General features: G+C 40.9%; 1 protein-coding gene across 5 annotated transcripts in view; it reads right to left on the bottom strand.

Annotated features, from left to right (window-relative positions):
* ARMH3 (armadillo like helical domain containing 3) overlaps nucleotides 1-16,549 on the bottom strand; it is a 131,435-nt gene that overhangs the window by 58,715 nt on the left and 56,171 nt on the right. For all 5 annotated transcript variants that reach the window (XM_068398340.1, XM_068398342.1, XM_068398341.1 and 2 more), the window contains 3 exons: nucleotides 16,336-16,418; nucleotides 15,704-15,830; nucleotides 12,913-12,988 (listed from right to left, as the gene is read on the bottom strand). In XM_068398340.1, the coding sequence (XP_068254441.1) occupies nucleotides 12,913-12,988; nucleotides 15,704-15,830; nucleotides 16,336-16,418 (286 nt within the window). The remainder of the gene's footprint in view (nucleotides 1-12,912; nucleotides 12,989-15,703; nucleotides 15,831-16,335; nucleotides 16,419-16,549) is intronic.

The following is a 16,549-nucleotide window of genomic DNA, read 5'->3' as shown; positions in this document are numbered from 1 at the left end:
AAATTAAATAAATAGTCCTGGAGATAAAGTGAAACGGACAAAAAAAATCCATGAGCTGTGCTCCAGACCAAGTTCAGTTGGTGTCGTCTCATTCCAAAAAAAGTTCAAACAAAACTCATATTAAACATATGAGTAAATACTACTTTACTGCACTGTCAAAAAAAGCATACGGAAAAACTTATAAAAGCAAAATTAATCACAATACAGATTTTGGTACTCGAGAGGAAAAAAAAAAAAAACACACAGCAAAAAGATGGCTACACTCAAGAAAAACTCCTGATGGCTAAGCCTTTAAACTCCTCTGACCAGAACCTACATGCACAGTATTGCTTCCTTATGCCTTCCTGCTATATAACATCATACTTAAAATTAGACCGATACCACATTAAAATGACAGCAAGTGCAGGCACAATTCATTTAACAATTAATCTACCCTAGCTATCATTTTCACTTGTCATTAACTGCCTCTTAAATGCTCTGAATTTCATATAACCATAGACTCTTCCTTTGAACACACACATGGGGGAATGTGCCATTACAGGTATTATTCAAAGAAGCGCTTTCTGTCCCCATCATCAACCACAGCATTAATCATACTGAGAATAGTTTCTTCTCACAAATGCCTGAGTTGCATAGTTGGATCTCATCAGCAGGATCCAATTTACTGGTAAGTTCACAGACAGCAGACAATACTGGGCATCTGCAGCAACACATACTGTGAGTCCTCTAGTTTTTACCCTTTACTGATCTTTCAAAGAAAATAGATACCAAGCACCACAAGCTCCCGCTGATTTAAGTAAGTGCTCTACTCAGCATCTTTACCAGTTGGACCAGAGCTAACATATAGCACAGTGCAATCAAAGAAAACAAGGTTTCTTGCTTCTTTTACCATTTGACCATGCAGTGAAAAGACCGCTCTCTAAAAGCAAATGGGTTAGGTTGGAAAGGACCTTTGGAGGTTATGTGGTCCAACTTGATACTCAGCATAGGGCCAGTCAGGCCAGTTTGCTCACAGCTTTGTCCAGGCAAGATCTGAATAACTCCAAGGACAGAGACTGCACAACCTCCTTGAGCAATCTGTTCCAGTACTGGATCACTCACGTTGAGAAGAATTTGGGAAGAACCTCCCTTACTGCAATCTGACTTACTTTATTTCCCAGTTAAACTTAAGATCTTGGAGCAATCTTGTTTTGTGGCTCTTCATTTCTGACAGAAGCTTATCCTGAGAGTGGAAGTCATCAAACAAGGAAGAAAAACAGGTGCCAGCCAGGGAGAATAGCACAGTCTGCTCCTTCAAAAAGGCTCACGATCTCACACATGGGCTAGCCTCAAAGCAACCACAGCTTTCAAACGCTAATGAACAAAGGAATCAAGAACAACATATGGCAGACTGTGCTGGTTTTGGCCGGGATATAGTTAATTTTCTTCACAGTAGCTAGTATGGGGCCATGTTTTGGATTTGTGTTGAAAACAGTGTGGATAAGACAGGGATGTTTTAATTATTGCTGAGCAGTGCTTACACAGCGTCAATGCCTTTTCTGCTTCTCACCCCACCCCACCAGTGAGTAGGTTGGGGGTGCGCAAGAAGCTGGGAGGGGACACAGCCAGGACAGCTGACCCCAACTGACCAAAGGGATGTCCCATACCATATGGTGTCGTGCTCAGCATATAAAAGCTGGGGGAAGAAGAAGGAAAGGGGTGATGCTCAGAGTGATGGTGTTTGTCTTCCCAAGCAATCGTTAACACATGATGGAGCCCTGCTTTCCTGGGGAAGGCTGAACACCTGCCTGCTGATGGGAAGTGGTGAATGAATTTCTTGTTTTGCTTTGCTTGTGTGCGCAGCTTTTACTTTACCTATTAAACTTTTTTTATCTCAACCTACAAGTTTTCTCACTTTTACCCTTCCCATTCTCTTCCCCATCCCACCGAGGGGGGGTGAGCGAGCAGCTGCATGGGGCTTAGTTGCCAGCTGGGGTTAAACCATGACACTGACCTATTGCTTTCAGAGTTTAGAAAGGAACATCTGCCTCAGTCAGGCTCATCTCAAATGTCCATGAAAAGTTAATGTCAAGCTCAGATTCCAAAGCAAACACACAGTGTTGCAAAATTATAAGGAGGACATTAAATAATTATTTAAGTATAAGTAAAAGCAACTGGCCTTTGTTCATGTACACTGCCCTGCTTAAGAGGCTCCCTGTTAAGCCTTTTGAGACACCCCATGAAGGACATTATATAAATTATATCACATGCACACCCCTGTGTCAGCAGCAAGAGCTTTACATTAATTAACACAACACACAACCTTCTGGAAGAAGGATCCAATTTGAAGTTCCTCATCCAAAGTGTGGGCAACATCACGAGTTTGTTTAGAATAGAAGGTATTTATCCTGCCCACAAAGCACTTATCAGCTACATTTTCTATAATGGATAGAAGCATTTTTTCACAGTACTCAAAGCCATCACTGAAATTCAGTGTTCTAAAGTTTGAAATCATCTTTCGCTTGGCCACAAAGGTTGCATTACCTCCCATCCCATCCCGACTCAAAAACTTTCCATAATACAACTAATGAGAATAACAATGTCACTGTAATTAAAACACAAAGTGATGACCTAATTAATCACTAAAGCAGCAACATGAAAAAGCTTTTGGGCTTTCAAAGTCTTGTAGCAAAGTCAGGCAAAAGGTTTGCCAGGGAGCATTTAAGATCACTCCACTTTTGGCCACCCTCAAAACAAGATACATATGAAAGCACGTTTTTATATCCTATCAAACAGGAGTCCACTGCAGCAAGATGCCTTCAATACATCAGCAATTTCCTACTCAAGACTCCCTGTCAAGTAGCACCCAAGTTCTCACTTTTTGGGCTCCTGGTAGTTTTGTCTCAAGCCCAGTACCCAAACTGAAGCTTTAGGCAATGGTTGTGTTGGTACTTCTCTTAACAGCAAGAACAGTTTGCAAAAACCACCCTGCGCTATACCAGCACAAGCAAGAGAACATGTGCTTAGAGCCCTGCAAAGAGTCACATCAGTGACCACGGATGACAGTGGACATAAATTTAAAAAACACTTCACAGTATATTAGCCTAAAACTGGTGAAAGAGGTCAATGCTGCTAAGAGGGACTGTCCTGTGGTCCCCAACACCGAGCTGCTTGTATACACACCCTCCACAGGGCTGACACAACCCCTCACATCTCTGTATGCAATGAACCAGGCTCGAGAACCGACCCAGCCTAAAACACATTGTTTTGTTCTTTTTTTTTTTTGTCCTGCCTAGACAGTTTTATCCTGGGTCAGGTCCCCAGTCTCCTCCTTTAGATGCAGCTGCACAATGCAGGCTGCTCTCGACAGAAGAGAGGGTAGGAATGAATGGCAGGTGAATCCTGCTCCTCAGCAACACTGTCAAGTTCATAGCTGCTTCAAATGATCACAGAAGCACAGCTGAGGAAGCACACTGGGGCTGTTTTGCCAGAGTAACATCCTTCAACTAAACCCTTATCAGCATGAGATATCAGAATCTGATATCCGTCACAGATGAATTCTCCATGAGGTCACTGTTACCTTAATCTGGTTGGCTTTGATAGCTGAGAAGCAGCCAAGCACATGGGCATTTCTGACTGCCGAACCTTCACAGTTACCATCCCTTGAGACAGCCAACAGAAATCTGACCTCAAAGCTAAGGGAGAAATTGCTACTTCAGAAGCATTACACCATCATTTTCTGAATTATTCTTCTAGCTACAAGAGTTAGAAAAAAAAATTAAAGACTAAAAAAAGGTAATAACAAAAGGCTGCATTCTGGGATTCCCAAACAGCCAATTTAATTCAGACCAGCTGAAGCTCTGATGTATCTTATGGTCTCTATCTGGACACACAGATATTAGAGCCCAAAATATTTTCACATTTTGGAAGGAAAAAAAAAAAAAAAAAAATCACAACTCACTTGAGCTCCCTTTTTTTTTTCTCCAGGCAATATTTTACTTTCACCTTAGTCTTGGCTATACCAACCGGTATTTACTGACGGTTGTGAAGCTAGCCCCTGGGCTGGCAGGGTGAGACAACCTTCTCTGTCTTCAGTGGGAAGAGCTCCTAAAAACCAAACATTTTAACTTTGAAAGCTAGGATGCGTGTTTCTTTTAATGAACAAAGTGTTACAAACAAGATGCCCTCCTCTCACAGTTCCCTGGGAACTGAGCTCCAGATTCTGGTGCAATCTTCAAACAGACTGCAGTTCTGCAGTCATGCTAACAATGTATTATCCTTGCTTTCAGTTCAAGATAAGGTAGGTACTTCATTACCTTAATGAGCAGATGTACTTAATGAGCAGGTACTTCGTCAATTTAGTCCTAAAGGAAGAATTAAGAGAATAGAGTATTTACATTTCTAGAGCAAAACCAAATTTTAGGGTCCCCACTAGTATAAGATAATAAGAAATACACGTTACTGGATTTCGAAAAGCCTTTTTTTTTTTTTGTAAGTACACATCCCACAGCCCAGACTTGCAGAGGGAATAATAATTCTGGCTGCTGCTGTGAGCAACACATTTCTTTTAAACAGAAAGAGCAAAACAGCATTATACTACATCATTTTTCAAGGGATAAAGGTGTTATTTAAGCTCACAAAGATTTTTACATTGTTTGGGTTATGAAGAAAGCTGCTTAATGTTCTCTCTCCATTAAAGCAGATCTTTGAAAGCTAAATTTGAGACCAGAGAAGATCAGAGTCCCTTATATTTACCCAAAGAATAAGAACAGCATGGGCAAAGTTTCGACAAGCTATAAACAGCTGGTTCAAACTGTGCTTCAATCATGTTCCAGTAGGGCCAGTTCTTGGGTCCAAGAAAATCTGGTTGCAGAGGCTGTTCATGTCCTGCTTCCTGGCTGCATTAGAACTACCAACAAAGATGTCGACTGTAAAGTTGAAATCTATCAGTTAGGAATTGAACTCAGGCCAGCCACAGTACCAGAGAAATAATTAAGATTGTTCTCGTAAACAGGAGACCTTTTGGGATTTTGTGCTGTAACAAAAACCCTGAGATGTTTACAAGACTGCATCCTAGCTTTGCAGCACATGCTTTAACATATTACTGAGCTCATACATAACTTGCCTGTGCCCAGCAAGGTGATTCAAGACCAAAATGTCTGCAAACAAGTCAGAAAAATAACTTCTGACCAATAAATATTATGTCCACCTCTGAAATAAATCAAAACCACTCCCAATGATAACATATATTCTCCACTATTTTTGTGTTTCTACAGAGAAAGGTATTTGGCAAGCAAAACAAGAAAGGACTTCTTGCCTGGTGCCACGCTTCTTCAGACCAAGCAGTGCACAGTCACTCACATAAATCAAACAGGAGACCACAATCACACTAAGTCTCTTTCACTTTTCTCCTCTACTGACTGTTCTCCCAAAGCTCCAAACCCTGAGTTCACTAGCACAAAAGCAGAAACTAATGTGCCAAACATTAGATTTCCAACGCCGAATACACAGCTTTCCAGAAAAATTTGCTAGCAGCTTAACTAACTCCATTTTATGATCCCACAATCTGCACCCATGAATCCACTAAACGAGATCTGCAGACACAAATTCCCCTATTTACAAGGTAGTTGCATTTGATACAGAGTAGATGAAATCTGGGTTGCAATACTTCAGTAATGGATGTACCATTTCTCAGCAAACTTTGCTAAGTAGCCTACAAATCCTGGCTAACCTTCCAAAACATTCAGATCTCAAGGAAGAAATGTTTCCATGAAAATGGCCAGGAAGACAAAGGTTCACAAGTGGGTAAACTCTGCAGTGAGATGTTCACCTTACAAGAATCACATGAACTAAGATACTTGCTGAACTCAGGAAGATACTGCCAAACAGCAGCTGTGCTGCAGAAGAGTTTCCTTTCTGCCCAGCAAACAATCCTCCCTTGAACAGATGCCTCACCTCCACGGCAATCCTTACAGAGCAGCTGAAATACAGAAGTGGATCCTTTTGCAAGTTCCCTCTTCAAAAGCCAACCTGTTGACTTCACGACAGGAGGTAAGGAGATGAAAGTGGCCAATACAATTGCAGGCATTGGAAAGAAGCTAAGAAAGCCAGTTAAGCAAGGCTGCCATCCTGGGAATAAATCACTTCTATTCCCAAGTTCATCCCCAGCCCAATCCAAAAAGCATTGCTTACTACAAGGATGAAATTTTAGAGAGAAAGTGATCCCTGCAGCATGGCTTTCAAGTGCATTGGAGAAAGCAAATTGTGGTATGGCATCTCAGATGGAGGCATTTCTGTGCCACACAAACAACTTTGCTCAAAATCAGCATCAGCTTTAGAAACCTTAAGTCATCATAAAAAAAAAAAAAAAAAAACAACAAAAACCACCTCCCAAAACCCAAGTGCAACCAAAAAACCTTAATTAAAGAGAAAACAGGCTTGACATTGTCAGAGTGTTTCAGTCACTGCTGCCTGGGAAGGGGAGTTACTGGCAGAAAGAAGGAAGGTGACCTGGGATGCACCTGACTTGCTGCACCACACTGCTGTGTTAGTGGAACTGGTCCATACAATGCCACTCAACTAACAGATTTGCTCTCTGGATTTGGGCCAGTGGCAGAGACAACATTTAATTAAGCCACTGCATGAATGAGAAAGAATGAAGGAAAATTACAGTAGAGTGAAATTGGCTACGGCTCTGTAAGAGAAGCACACCAAGATGAATCAGCTAGTAAATAAAGAGCAATAACTGAAAACTAACACCGCTACCTCAAGGAGAAATCAGATAATGTAAAAGAAATGAAACTCTGAAGTTACACAACTATAGAAAAAACCCTAAACATTAATAAAAATACTGGAAGCATGGGTGGAGTGCCACAAAAAGGTGAAACAATGCACCCTGAGACAGGAGTGCTTCCTTCTTTCTCTTTTATTCATCTGTTAAGACATTGCTGGTCACAATGGCCTGGAAGTGAGGTCTTTCGCTTTCAATCCACCTGCTTCCTCTGCTCAGGTGCCAGCTAATGCCAGAACCTGTTCATGTCAAAATCTGTTGCTCCTAGCAAATAAACTTTCCATACCAGAATACCATAGGTCAAGTGAAAAACAAGCAGTGGTAGCAGATGAACTCTGAGTAACCAAGCTCTGCTGTAACCACTGTGGTATTTCAGGATGTTTTGCTCTGCCAGCGTCCCTATGTAACAAGAAAAGCACACAGGAAACACATGAAAGGACAAGAAGGGTCTACTAACTTTGCTCCTTTAACGAGGAGTGATGTGATTACAGGTCACTAGAAAAGACCTAGAACCAAGCCAGAATCTTCATCTAGAATCCACTTACTTTCAGTTTTTCAGCATCATTTTTTTCAGGCTACCACCTGAAAAATGTGATGAACTAATTCTTCAAATAGTTTATGTGCATAAAGCTTGAAAGATTTTCTTACAGCATTATTAGTAACAACTCGATCCTTAATCTTGGCAAAGCCATGTTAGTATTTTAAAGTACCAATGAAATACATTTATGAGTTTCTCTTTGGGTTGTAGCTTTTAAAAAAAAAAATGTTGACTGTCTTGTACTAGCCTGTGATCTGAGCTCAGTCAGACTGATTAGCAGTGACAGCATGTCAGAGGTCATTACCATTAAACACACCTCAGTGAACAATTCAATGGAGTTGTTATTGCACCACTGGTAGCCCTCACAAGTGGGTTTACGAATCGATAAGGAACGAACTCCAGGTCACACTGGGCTAACCTGCATGCCGGAGCACCTTCTGCTCCTCAGCACTGGCCAGCCTGAGCTGAGCAGTCCTGCACAGTCCGTCAGTCCCACGGTTACGTACGCACCCAGCGCAACGCTGCTGCTGGCAGCTACTGCTGAACGGAATAACGCCTGAGCATCCTTAGCCAGCACTCGTGGTTCACCTTGGAGGAGTTGGAAGCAAGAAAGTGTCTTGTTTTTTTCAGCTTGGAAATTATGGCCTTAGATTAGCCCATTGCCAAAGGCAAGATCTTTGTGTATGTGTTTTATATATAAACATATATATATTTGTAAGTGTATATATGTGTGTGAATGTGTATGTATAGGTATTTATATATGCAGATAGCCATATATACAAATATGGATACACACATACATATACGTGCATATACATATAATATATACACATATATCCATACTTTATATATATGCACATAGATTTTCTTGACCATTTATTTTAATAAACAGGCTTTAAGCTTGCCCTCCCTTTTTCATTCTCTTACTCATATTGGCAAGAAAAGTGTGTGTGTGTCCATTAAATCTGTACAGAGAGGGAAGGAGGGAAGTGTATGTAAAAAACACGTATTTATATATAGACACAGTCTCAGCTGACTGTAATCCATAGGCCTCCACTCTGTACAGAAGCACTTATCTATCAGCAGGTCCCCTTTCATGCATCCTGCATAAATGCTACAGCCATCCATTACAACATGACTCGGTCAGCACCATTTCACTCTTCTCTCCCCATGAACAGATGCTAAATTCCTTGCTGTAAAGCGGAACAATGCTGAAGGTACTATGTGGACTGCTTGCAGCCGCTCACTTGCTAACAAATATCTGAATGGAGACGCCTCCTCTGTTAAGGTTTTCAATAAGTGCCGTTCTGTGGAGTGCTGGTAATTTAACATGAGCTATAGCTTCAAAGCAGGGATGCCAGATACCCTACGACAAACAAGTACAGCCCAATTTGGCCTTCTTTTACCCAAGTAAAATTGTAAATGTTCCTTCAGAGTGCTCCCGCACAGACTGGCAGCAAGCATAACCATTTTACACACATCCATGCAATGCTTTAAGTGCTCCTCCCCCAAATCCCCAATCTCTCCTTTACGAACCCAAAAGCAGCTTGGGAGAAGCAGCATCTCCTGTACAAAGAAAAAGTATCACACAGTGTGGCTCATGTGGAACAAAAGTAGCTGCAAGATGGAAGAGTGAATGAAAGCACCCAAGCGAGGACTGCAGAAGATGCTACAACAGCATATAAAACACCTTTAAAAAAAAAGAAAAATCCTATCATCTAATTCCATACTACAACTTACTCTCTGCTTGTTAAAAGTGTTTCAGTAAAAAAAATAAAATTACTTTAAAAATTACGAGGGGACTGAATTTCAGACAATGGGGAAATTCAGTCTATTAATCATTGAGTTAATCTATTTATTCACCTTGAAAAAAATCCTGATCAAGAGAAAGTCTATTAAAAGAATATAGAGATTCAGCTGCTACCTTCCTCACTGTGTAAGCAATCAGAAGATGCCCCTTTGAACCCTGCGTTAATAAAATTCTCATTAAATGCAAACCTGCACAATGTTATCCTAAAGAGGCTTATTAGCTTAAAAAAATTACTTGTTTCAAAATGTGCTTGTTTCCTCACAGGTGAGAAGGTGAGTTTTCAAACCACTAACTGCTGCAGCTTCTTATTTTAACCCCATCAGTGCTGCAGCTGTGTGCTGCAGTCCATCATGTCTCAATTATTTATGTAAACAACAGAGACAAATGCACAGACAGATGTTATAATCACTATTATGGGATAGGACAGCAATACACATCACTCATTCCAGTATGGTATGTAAGATTTCAGCTAGAGAAGGCTATTATTTTTCTGTCTTCTTCGATTTTCATTTCCTTTAGGTTGGACAGAAATTATGAACCGTCTGTGAAAAGGAGAGGTATGGAGAGAAGGTAGGAATAGTCTCCCCATCTCTCAATACTCAAAAAGAACATTTGTGAGTGCTCTTCTCACCGGAGTAAGGACTAGAAAAATCAGATAATCAGCAACAACAAAACTCGATCAGACTGCCTAGTGGAGAACAGGGTCCCGCTAAAAAGTACACTTTATATCATAATAGGATACACAAAGTGGGATCACCCTCTGCGGCTAAGTTTAAACAAGAACATGTCAAAGATTCTCTAGGATTTACTCATCCTGACTCTGTATTAAAGCAATTAATCAGATGAGCTCGCCAATCCAGCACTGGGGGGTACAAGCAGGACTGTTTTATGTTTCTCCCCAACAGTTACTCCTGTAGCACAAACGCATTGCAGCCTTGAAAAGTTGTTTACAACTCACCACCCTCTCCTGGCAGAAATACATGTGAGATCATACACTAGGATTTAAGACACTTGCTAAAGCCCACCACATGCATGCACACACAGATGTTTTCACTTTTTTAATCTTTCCCACCAAAAGCCTTAGGATAAGGAAATGACAATTTTTATTTATTTATTTTTAAATAGCTATTGTAATGAGAGACATATAGAAACCAAAACGTGACTTTGTGCTGCACTGCTACAGTAAAAAGCAGGTCATCATTGCTCATAAAAACTTTCCAGAGTGATGGAACAAGCGGAGGGAAAAATCCAATGTGAGGTGGATTTCTCTAAATTCATTAAATTCATTCCCTTCATGGCAAGGGCATCCAAAGCAGAAACAGTACACTAAGACCACTCTTTGGGGAAACCAAAGGGGCATAAACCAACAGGCAATTCAGACAATGGGGAGCTGGGCCACGTTCAAACCAGCACGTCCTTATCAATGCATAAAATAATTACATCTTATGATAATATTGTCATTTATTAATATACTGTGTTTCTCTAATAAAGCCATCAGCCTGACAGCCCTAAACGCTCTATTCTTCTCAAGTATCTTCTCTCCCTTTTCTCTTTGGTGATTTGGGCTTGCAACATCTCCGTGACTCCTCGCAACACAGAGCCACAAGTGCGTGTGCACAAGGCTCCAGTTTGCACTCCTGGTCCAACACCAGACACTTGGCCCTAGTATTAAGTCCTCCTACAGACATTGCCGCAGAAGCGGAGCAGCCAACAGACCAGGACAAAATGGTCTTTCCAAACAAGACTGCAGGAAACTTCAGACCTTGGAAGGCTCAAAGCATTCCTCAAAGAATTATCCTCTTGTCCTTCTGCTGCGTGATCTGCAACTTTCAACCACGTGAATTCAGTCTTTAGGCCAAAATGAGTATTACGTTATCACAGGCCCTTCACTTCATCCATTTTCCCTGTATGGAGATGAGTCTTTTGGAACTTTCTAGAGCATGTTCTTGCCAAAAAAAAAAAAAAAAAAAAAAGGCATCTACTCCTGGTCACCAATTTGAAACATCACACTCTTAATCACCTTCACAAAAGCACAGTACCTTTGGAGTTCTCCAGCTTCCACCAACTTGCTGCACTGAAATCTATTCAGTTAAAGAACCCTTCAAAGGTAATATTTTTACCATGAGAAGAAAACAAACCAGTAGACAAAATACCTGCCCCCTCCCTTTTTTTTTTTGTGAGAGAGAGGAAATGGGCTAAGTCAAACAGATTAACTTCTCTGAAATCTAATCCCTCTCCAGGCCTTGAATCATCTCTAATTTAAACCTTTTCTAATTTCACTGAATGAAAAGCAGTCATTCATGAAAACTTCTAAGGCTAGTGATAGACCACATGAAATTTCAACATACATGAGCAGTTGGATGGAGCAGGGGAAAGTTACCAAAAGCCTAGAAGAGAAACGTTAAGAGGCTTCACTGGTTGCAGACAGCACCATGCACTGAATATGTCTGATACAGGCTGTCCAGGGAGGGGTACGACGGTGCCAGCTTTTCGGCTGCATCTTGTCTCAGTTGCGTGCTGATCTTTATGAAAGCAGCTGTTAAGCCAACAGGAAATGAGCCGATGCAAAATCTTGGTTGCACAAACCACAGGTGAGCACAAACCCTCTGTGACCATTTGCTTTTTTTATCTCTTCCCAGTTTAGACTTCTCTCCCTGGGAATACAGAGAATTCCCAGGGCAGACACTTTATGTCACATTAAGTGACATTAATTTGCCAACAGCTATCTGTTCTGCTGCTTCACTCTGAGTGCATTATCTGCCCACAAGCGTTCATTTATATCAGTTTATAAAAAATAAAAATAAGGATAGTAGCAAAATAAATCTTCTGGAACCGTATGTGATGTCATTAAGCTTACAGACTTACTAAGGGAACCTTTAAGGTGGTTTATAGACATGTAAGATGTATATTGACTTGAAAAATGCCCTCAGAGAGTTTGTCCTACACCATTTCTTTTGTAGTGAGGAAAATGATAAGTACTAGCAATGCAGCAGTACTGAGCTACTTGGTGTTGCATAGACCAAGTGTCTGGGGTGACCAGGGAAGTGACGGACAGATATTTTTTCAGTATAAATACTTATATCTTTTATGGTTTGTTTACAAGCCAGAGATAAACAGTAAATTTTCTCTCTTAACAGATCCATGAGCCTCTTGCCCAGAACCCAGCTTGGTCAGTACTGGCTGTGTCAGAAGCCAGGAAAAGAAATTACTGCTGTCGTGAAGGAATACAGCACAAAAGCAATCCTAGATATTCCTTAGCCTTACAAGTAGAACATAACTTCTGCCCTTGAACAGGAAGAAGAGCTTTAAGAGAATACAGAAATGTCCTTAAATAATCAGTTTTAAACACACACAAAAATCTTGCAATGTTAATAGAGGCCTTGAATCTGCTTATTACAGCTGGTTTATTGTCCCCTTCATAGTTTTCATAGAACTGCAATAGAATCAAACAACAAAAATCCATTAGGTCCACAATTGCTCTGCCAGCACAGCATTGTTCCCTACTGTAGAACTTCTCCCAAGAATGCTGTGAGGATTAATTCATTCCAGCTTGTGCCATGCTTTGAAAGCACTCAGTCTACAGAAGAGCCGAGAGAATTACTAGAGAGAGGACAATCAAACCCTGGAGATCCTCTCTTTGTCTCAGTGGGCCCTGTTTAGAGCAGCAATTTAGCCCAACAAAGAGAACAAATTCAAAACCAAACTCAATACAACAAATGTGAAAGTGTCACGATAAGAATGCAGTCACACAGGACACAAGAATCTCTAAAATGGTTATTAACTTCTACTTCTTACCTAATATTGACTAATGCATGGGTCACCTTGCTTGCAGGCTCTTTCCATTGACCAGCATTGGTAGACAGCCTTAGAACTGAAAGGAAAAGACAATTAATAGTGCTGGTACAGAACTGGCAATTTTCTAATCCAAAACGTCAAAAAAATATGCTTTGGTGAGATGCCAGTCCAGGAACCACATCAAAACAAAGGTCATCTTTGAGACAATCTGTGATCCAGGGCAGAAGTTCCCTTCAAAGCCCATCTAAGAAATGTAAGGAACACTGAAGAGGTGAGCAGAACAAAATAGTGGCTGGGAGACAGGAAGCAGAGGGGACAGAAGAGCCTAGGTTCTCCTAACTGCTTTCATCACCACATATTAAAGTTCATTTCCCCCAGAAACAGGGCAGCGTCCCACGTCTGTGATACCTTTTATTCCACACACCGCTGTTCTCCTCCAGCTCCTATTTATGCAAGGTTCCATCTGAGCTGGACTACATCCTGCAATTTAAACCCACCCCAGCAGTGACAGATTCTTTACCTCCCTGTTTATCTGGAATTGCAGAGAGGAATTACACACCAGCCCAGGGAAACATGCTCCCTGTAGGAACGAGGGTGGTGGTGTGTTGCACAGATGGTCTCTGACAGATTTGGGAACAGATCTGAACACATTCTGCAACAGGAAGAACTTCTAGGGAATCCAATTCTTCTCTGCCAGAGTACCAAAAATATTTATTTAGGTCAGAATCTGTAGTGTTTCTATGGTGGCAGTTACCTGCACGTCTCTTGGTAAGTACCAAAACAATAACAGATCCTGAGCAAATGTTTGGATTAATTTGCATATTGCCTGAATAGAAGGGACTTTTCTATGAATTTTTATATACAGGGTTTTCTGGAGGTTACATTCCACAAGAAAGGTTCACCCTCAACTTAGAAATGAAGGAACAGCATGTCACCCAAGCTTAGGATCATCTAGAAAACACAGATGCTACAAGTGAATCCGTAAGCACAGTGGCTGCATACTCATGCCTATTATTGCATGAGAGAAGCTTTCAGTCCCACAGACCTGGATAAAGTTCAGATTCAGGACAAGAAAAATAAATAAATAAAACCCAAGGCAATTAGATTGCACCTCCACTCCCAACATAGAAAGTTTCAGCCACATTAACAAGAAAACTAAAGGACAGAGTAGCTTTCTCATATGTGCTAACAAATGTCCCAAGGCTAGGGGACAGAAGGGTGACTGTAGTCCCAGTGAGATGGACTGACAAGCAAAGGGAAGCTGTCAGGACACCTGGGTCAAACTGTGGCTTTCACCAACTTGAGACAGTGCTACCTTCTCACTTCCTAGTGCTACCATTACATGTCATCTGCAGAAAAAAAAGATGTCAGCTCTGAGTAACATTATTTTGTCAAACAGCAGGTACTGTACTTGAATATCTGGAATAATCTATTCAGAGAGAGTTTCCATTCAGGCATCTACAACATTAATTCAAAGTGGTTTGCTCTGTGTAGCAGGATGAAAAACATTCATGTAACGAATTGTTTCAACAGGTCCGATGTGCATATTGCAGCCCAACTGACTAAGCACTGAGTGTGTTATTCTTCCATTCCACTTTCCTTCAGCTTCCACAGGAGACGTGTTTGAAAAACTACTGGCTAGTAAAAGCACCTCATCTTACTAGCTGCAATTCTTGGGAGTAGAAAATGGGTTAACAAAAAATCTTATGTGTTCAGAGGGCAGAAAAATGGCCAAGCGATCCCTTATGTAACAGATGAAAACTGTAGGAAGTTTGTACAAAAGGGCAGTTCATTTTAGCTTGCAGTTGCAGGAAGTATTCGGCTACTTTTGTTTAGGTGAAGATGGTTCTTTCCCATGTTATAAGTGTGCTGTGGCCAACTGTCTGTCTTCCACTGCCCTTTAAATCCCCTTATATGCTTATATTAACTCCTGTTTTTCATTGGGTGATCATGCTGAGAAGGGAGCAGGGGGTGAAGGGAAGAAAGGTCCTTCTACAACAAAGCAAAGAACACAACTATATTCTTTTCTTCCCAGCTTCAAGCACGCAGACACCACACCAGTACTGCTGCAGCTACCCTTAACTGCAGGCTCCTGTGTATATACTGCGTGATTATGCCTCCATGCATTCCTTGATCTCCTTTGTTTCTCTCTTCTCTGCTGGGTGTCACTTGGTGGTATTCCAGCATGCCTCTCTTTGAAGGATGCCAGCTTCTCCCTGTTTTGCCGGTAGGCACATTCTTCAGTCCAGCAATTCGCTTGTCATTGCAAGCAGGTTTGTGAGGGCTGTTTTCTTGGTTTGTTTTGGCAATGAGAGTAGTAGATGATTTGTCTAGCACAGCAAGCTTCTTGTTATAAGTTTCTCAAATTCTTTTCCAAATTCTTGTTTGCATTGAGTGTTTCTCTGTGCTGGCTGGTTCTGCAGCATGTACCTGCCTTCTGACTTGAAACTGTCAAATGTAATAGATGCAAAGTATACGAAGATGCATGAAATACCACATATCCAGTTGTGCCAATGAATTTATATTTCCAGCCACAATAAGTGGCTGCTAGAGAGGCAATGGGTCTGTTCCTATTTTTTTCCTGACTAAAAAAAAAAAAAATTACCCCTTTAACAAGTTTATCCCTCTCTGAATTCTTAATTCACCAAACATGCCCTAGTACACAAATCATGTCCACTCACCACAACACACATCAGTAGCAGGTGGACAGAAAACACCTGACACAAACATTCCTCCACCACCACCCTCACTTCCAGTCAACAGTAGTCCTGACCAGTCAGAAGGTACTCACCCATAGAATAAAGGTTGTCAAAATTCTGATGCATCCGAATTATTTCATAATACAGCTCATCATAGCTGCTGGGAGTGGGGAGAAAGGTGTCTCCGTAAGTGATGAACATGTTGAACAGGTTCACAACCTATACAAGGAAGTGAAAGGAAGTTACAACAGGAGTATTTACACAAAATCTATTCTGCTACAGAAACAATACAAACTACATCCAAAACCTTCAAAGAAATAGCTCTCAGTTGCATTACACAGTACTACTTTGCTTCATTGCTTTATCTATTATTTTCCTTATAGTACAGAAGAGACAGACAAGAAGCTTAAATACTGTTGTATCTAGGGCCAGGAAAACAGATTTCTATTATTTCATATACAAAGGGGCACAGAACAAGAAAAAACATTACCAAATCTGGAAAATTAAACTAAGCCTTTCCTCACATAGACTTGTTTATTTCAATGAGCAGACCCTACAGTGAGTCCAAGTACTACCCTTTCCAAACATCTAACGAAACCAATGACAATGACATTCCTCTGCTTTGTGGCCTTGTTTTGATATCTCCTTACCAGGCCAGAAATCCTGGATTCTTTCCTAAGATTAAGTTGTTTAAAATAAGAGGATTTGCTTTGCCTGTACTCACCATAAGAGCAAGGGTGAAGATGTTGTGCTTGGCCAGCAGCACAGTCTCATTAGACATGAGGAACTTCAACAAGCTGATCAAAGCTAGGAGAAAATAATACGTATTTTTAAAATAAAATTAAAAGCAAAGCCATTCTCAACAAGTCACTTAAATACAGATGCATTTTCATTATCTCATATAAACTAACCTAAATGCTAGCTGCTCACCTCTCAGA

Source organism: Nyctibius grandis, chromosome 4 (genome assembly GCF_013368605.1).
Source record: "Nyctibius grandis isolate bNycGra1 chromosome 4, bNycGra1.pri, whole genome shotgun sequence".
In the NCBI taxonomy this organism is placed as follows: Eukaryota; Metazoa; Chordata; class Aves; order Nyctibiiformes; family Nyctibiidae; genus Nyctibius; species Nyctibius grandis.
Note: the sequence above shows the minus strand (reverse complement) of the source record. Positions and strands in the feature narration are given on the sequence as shown.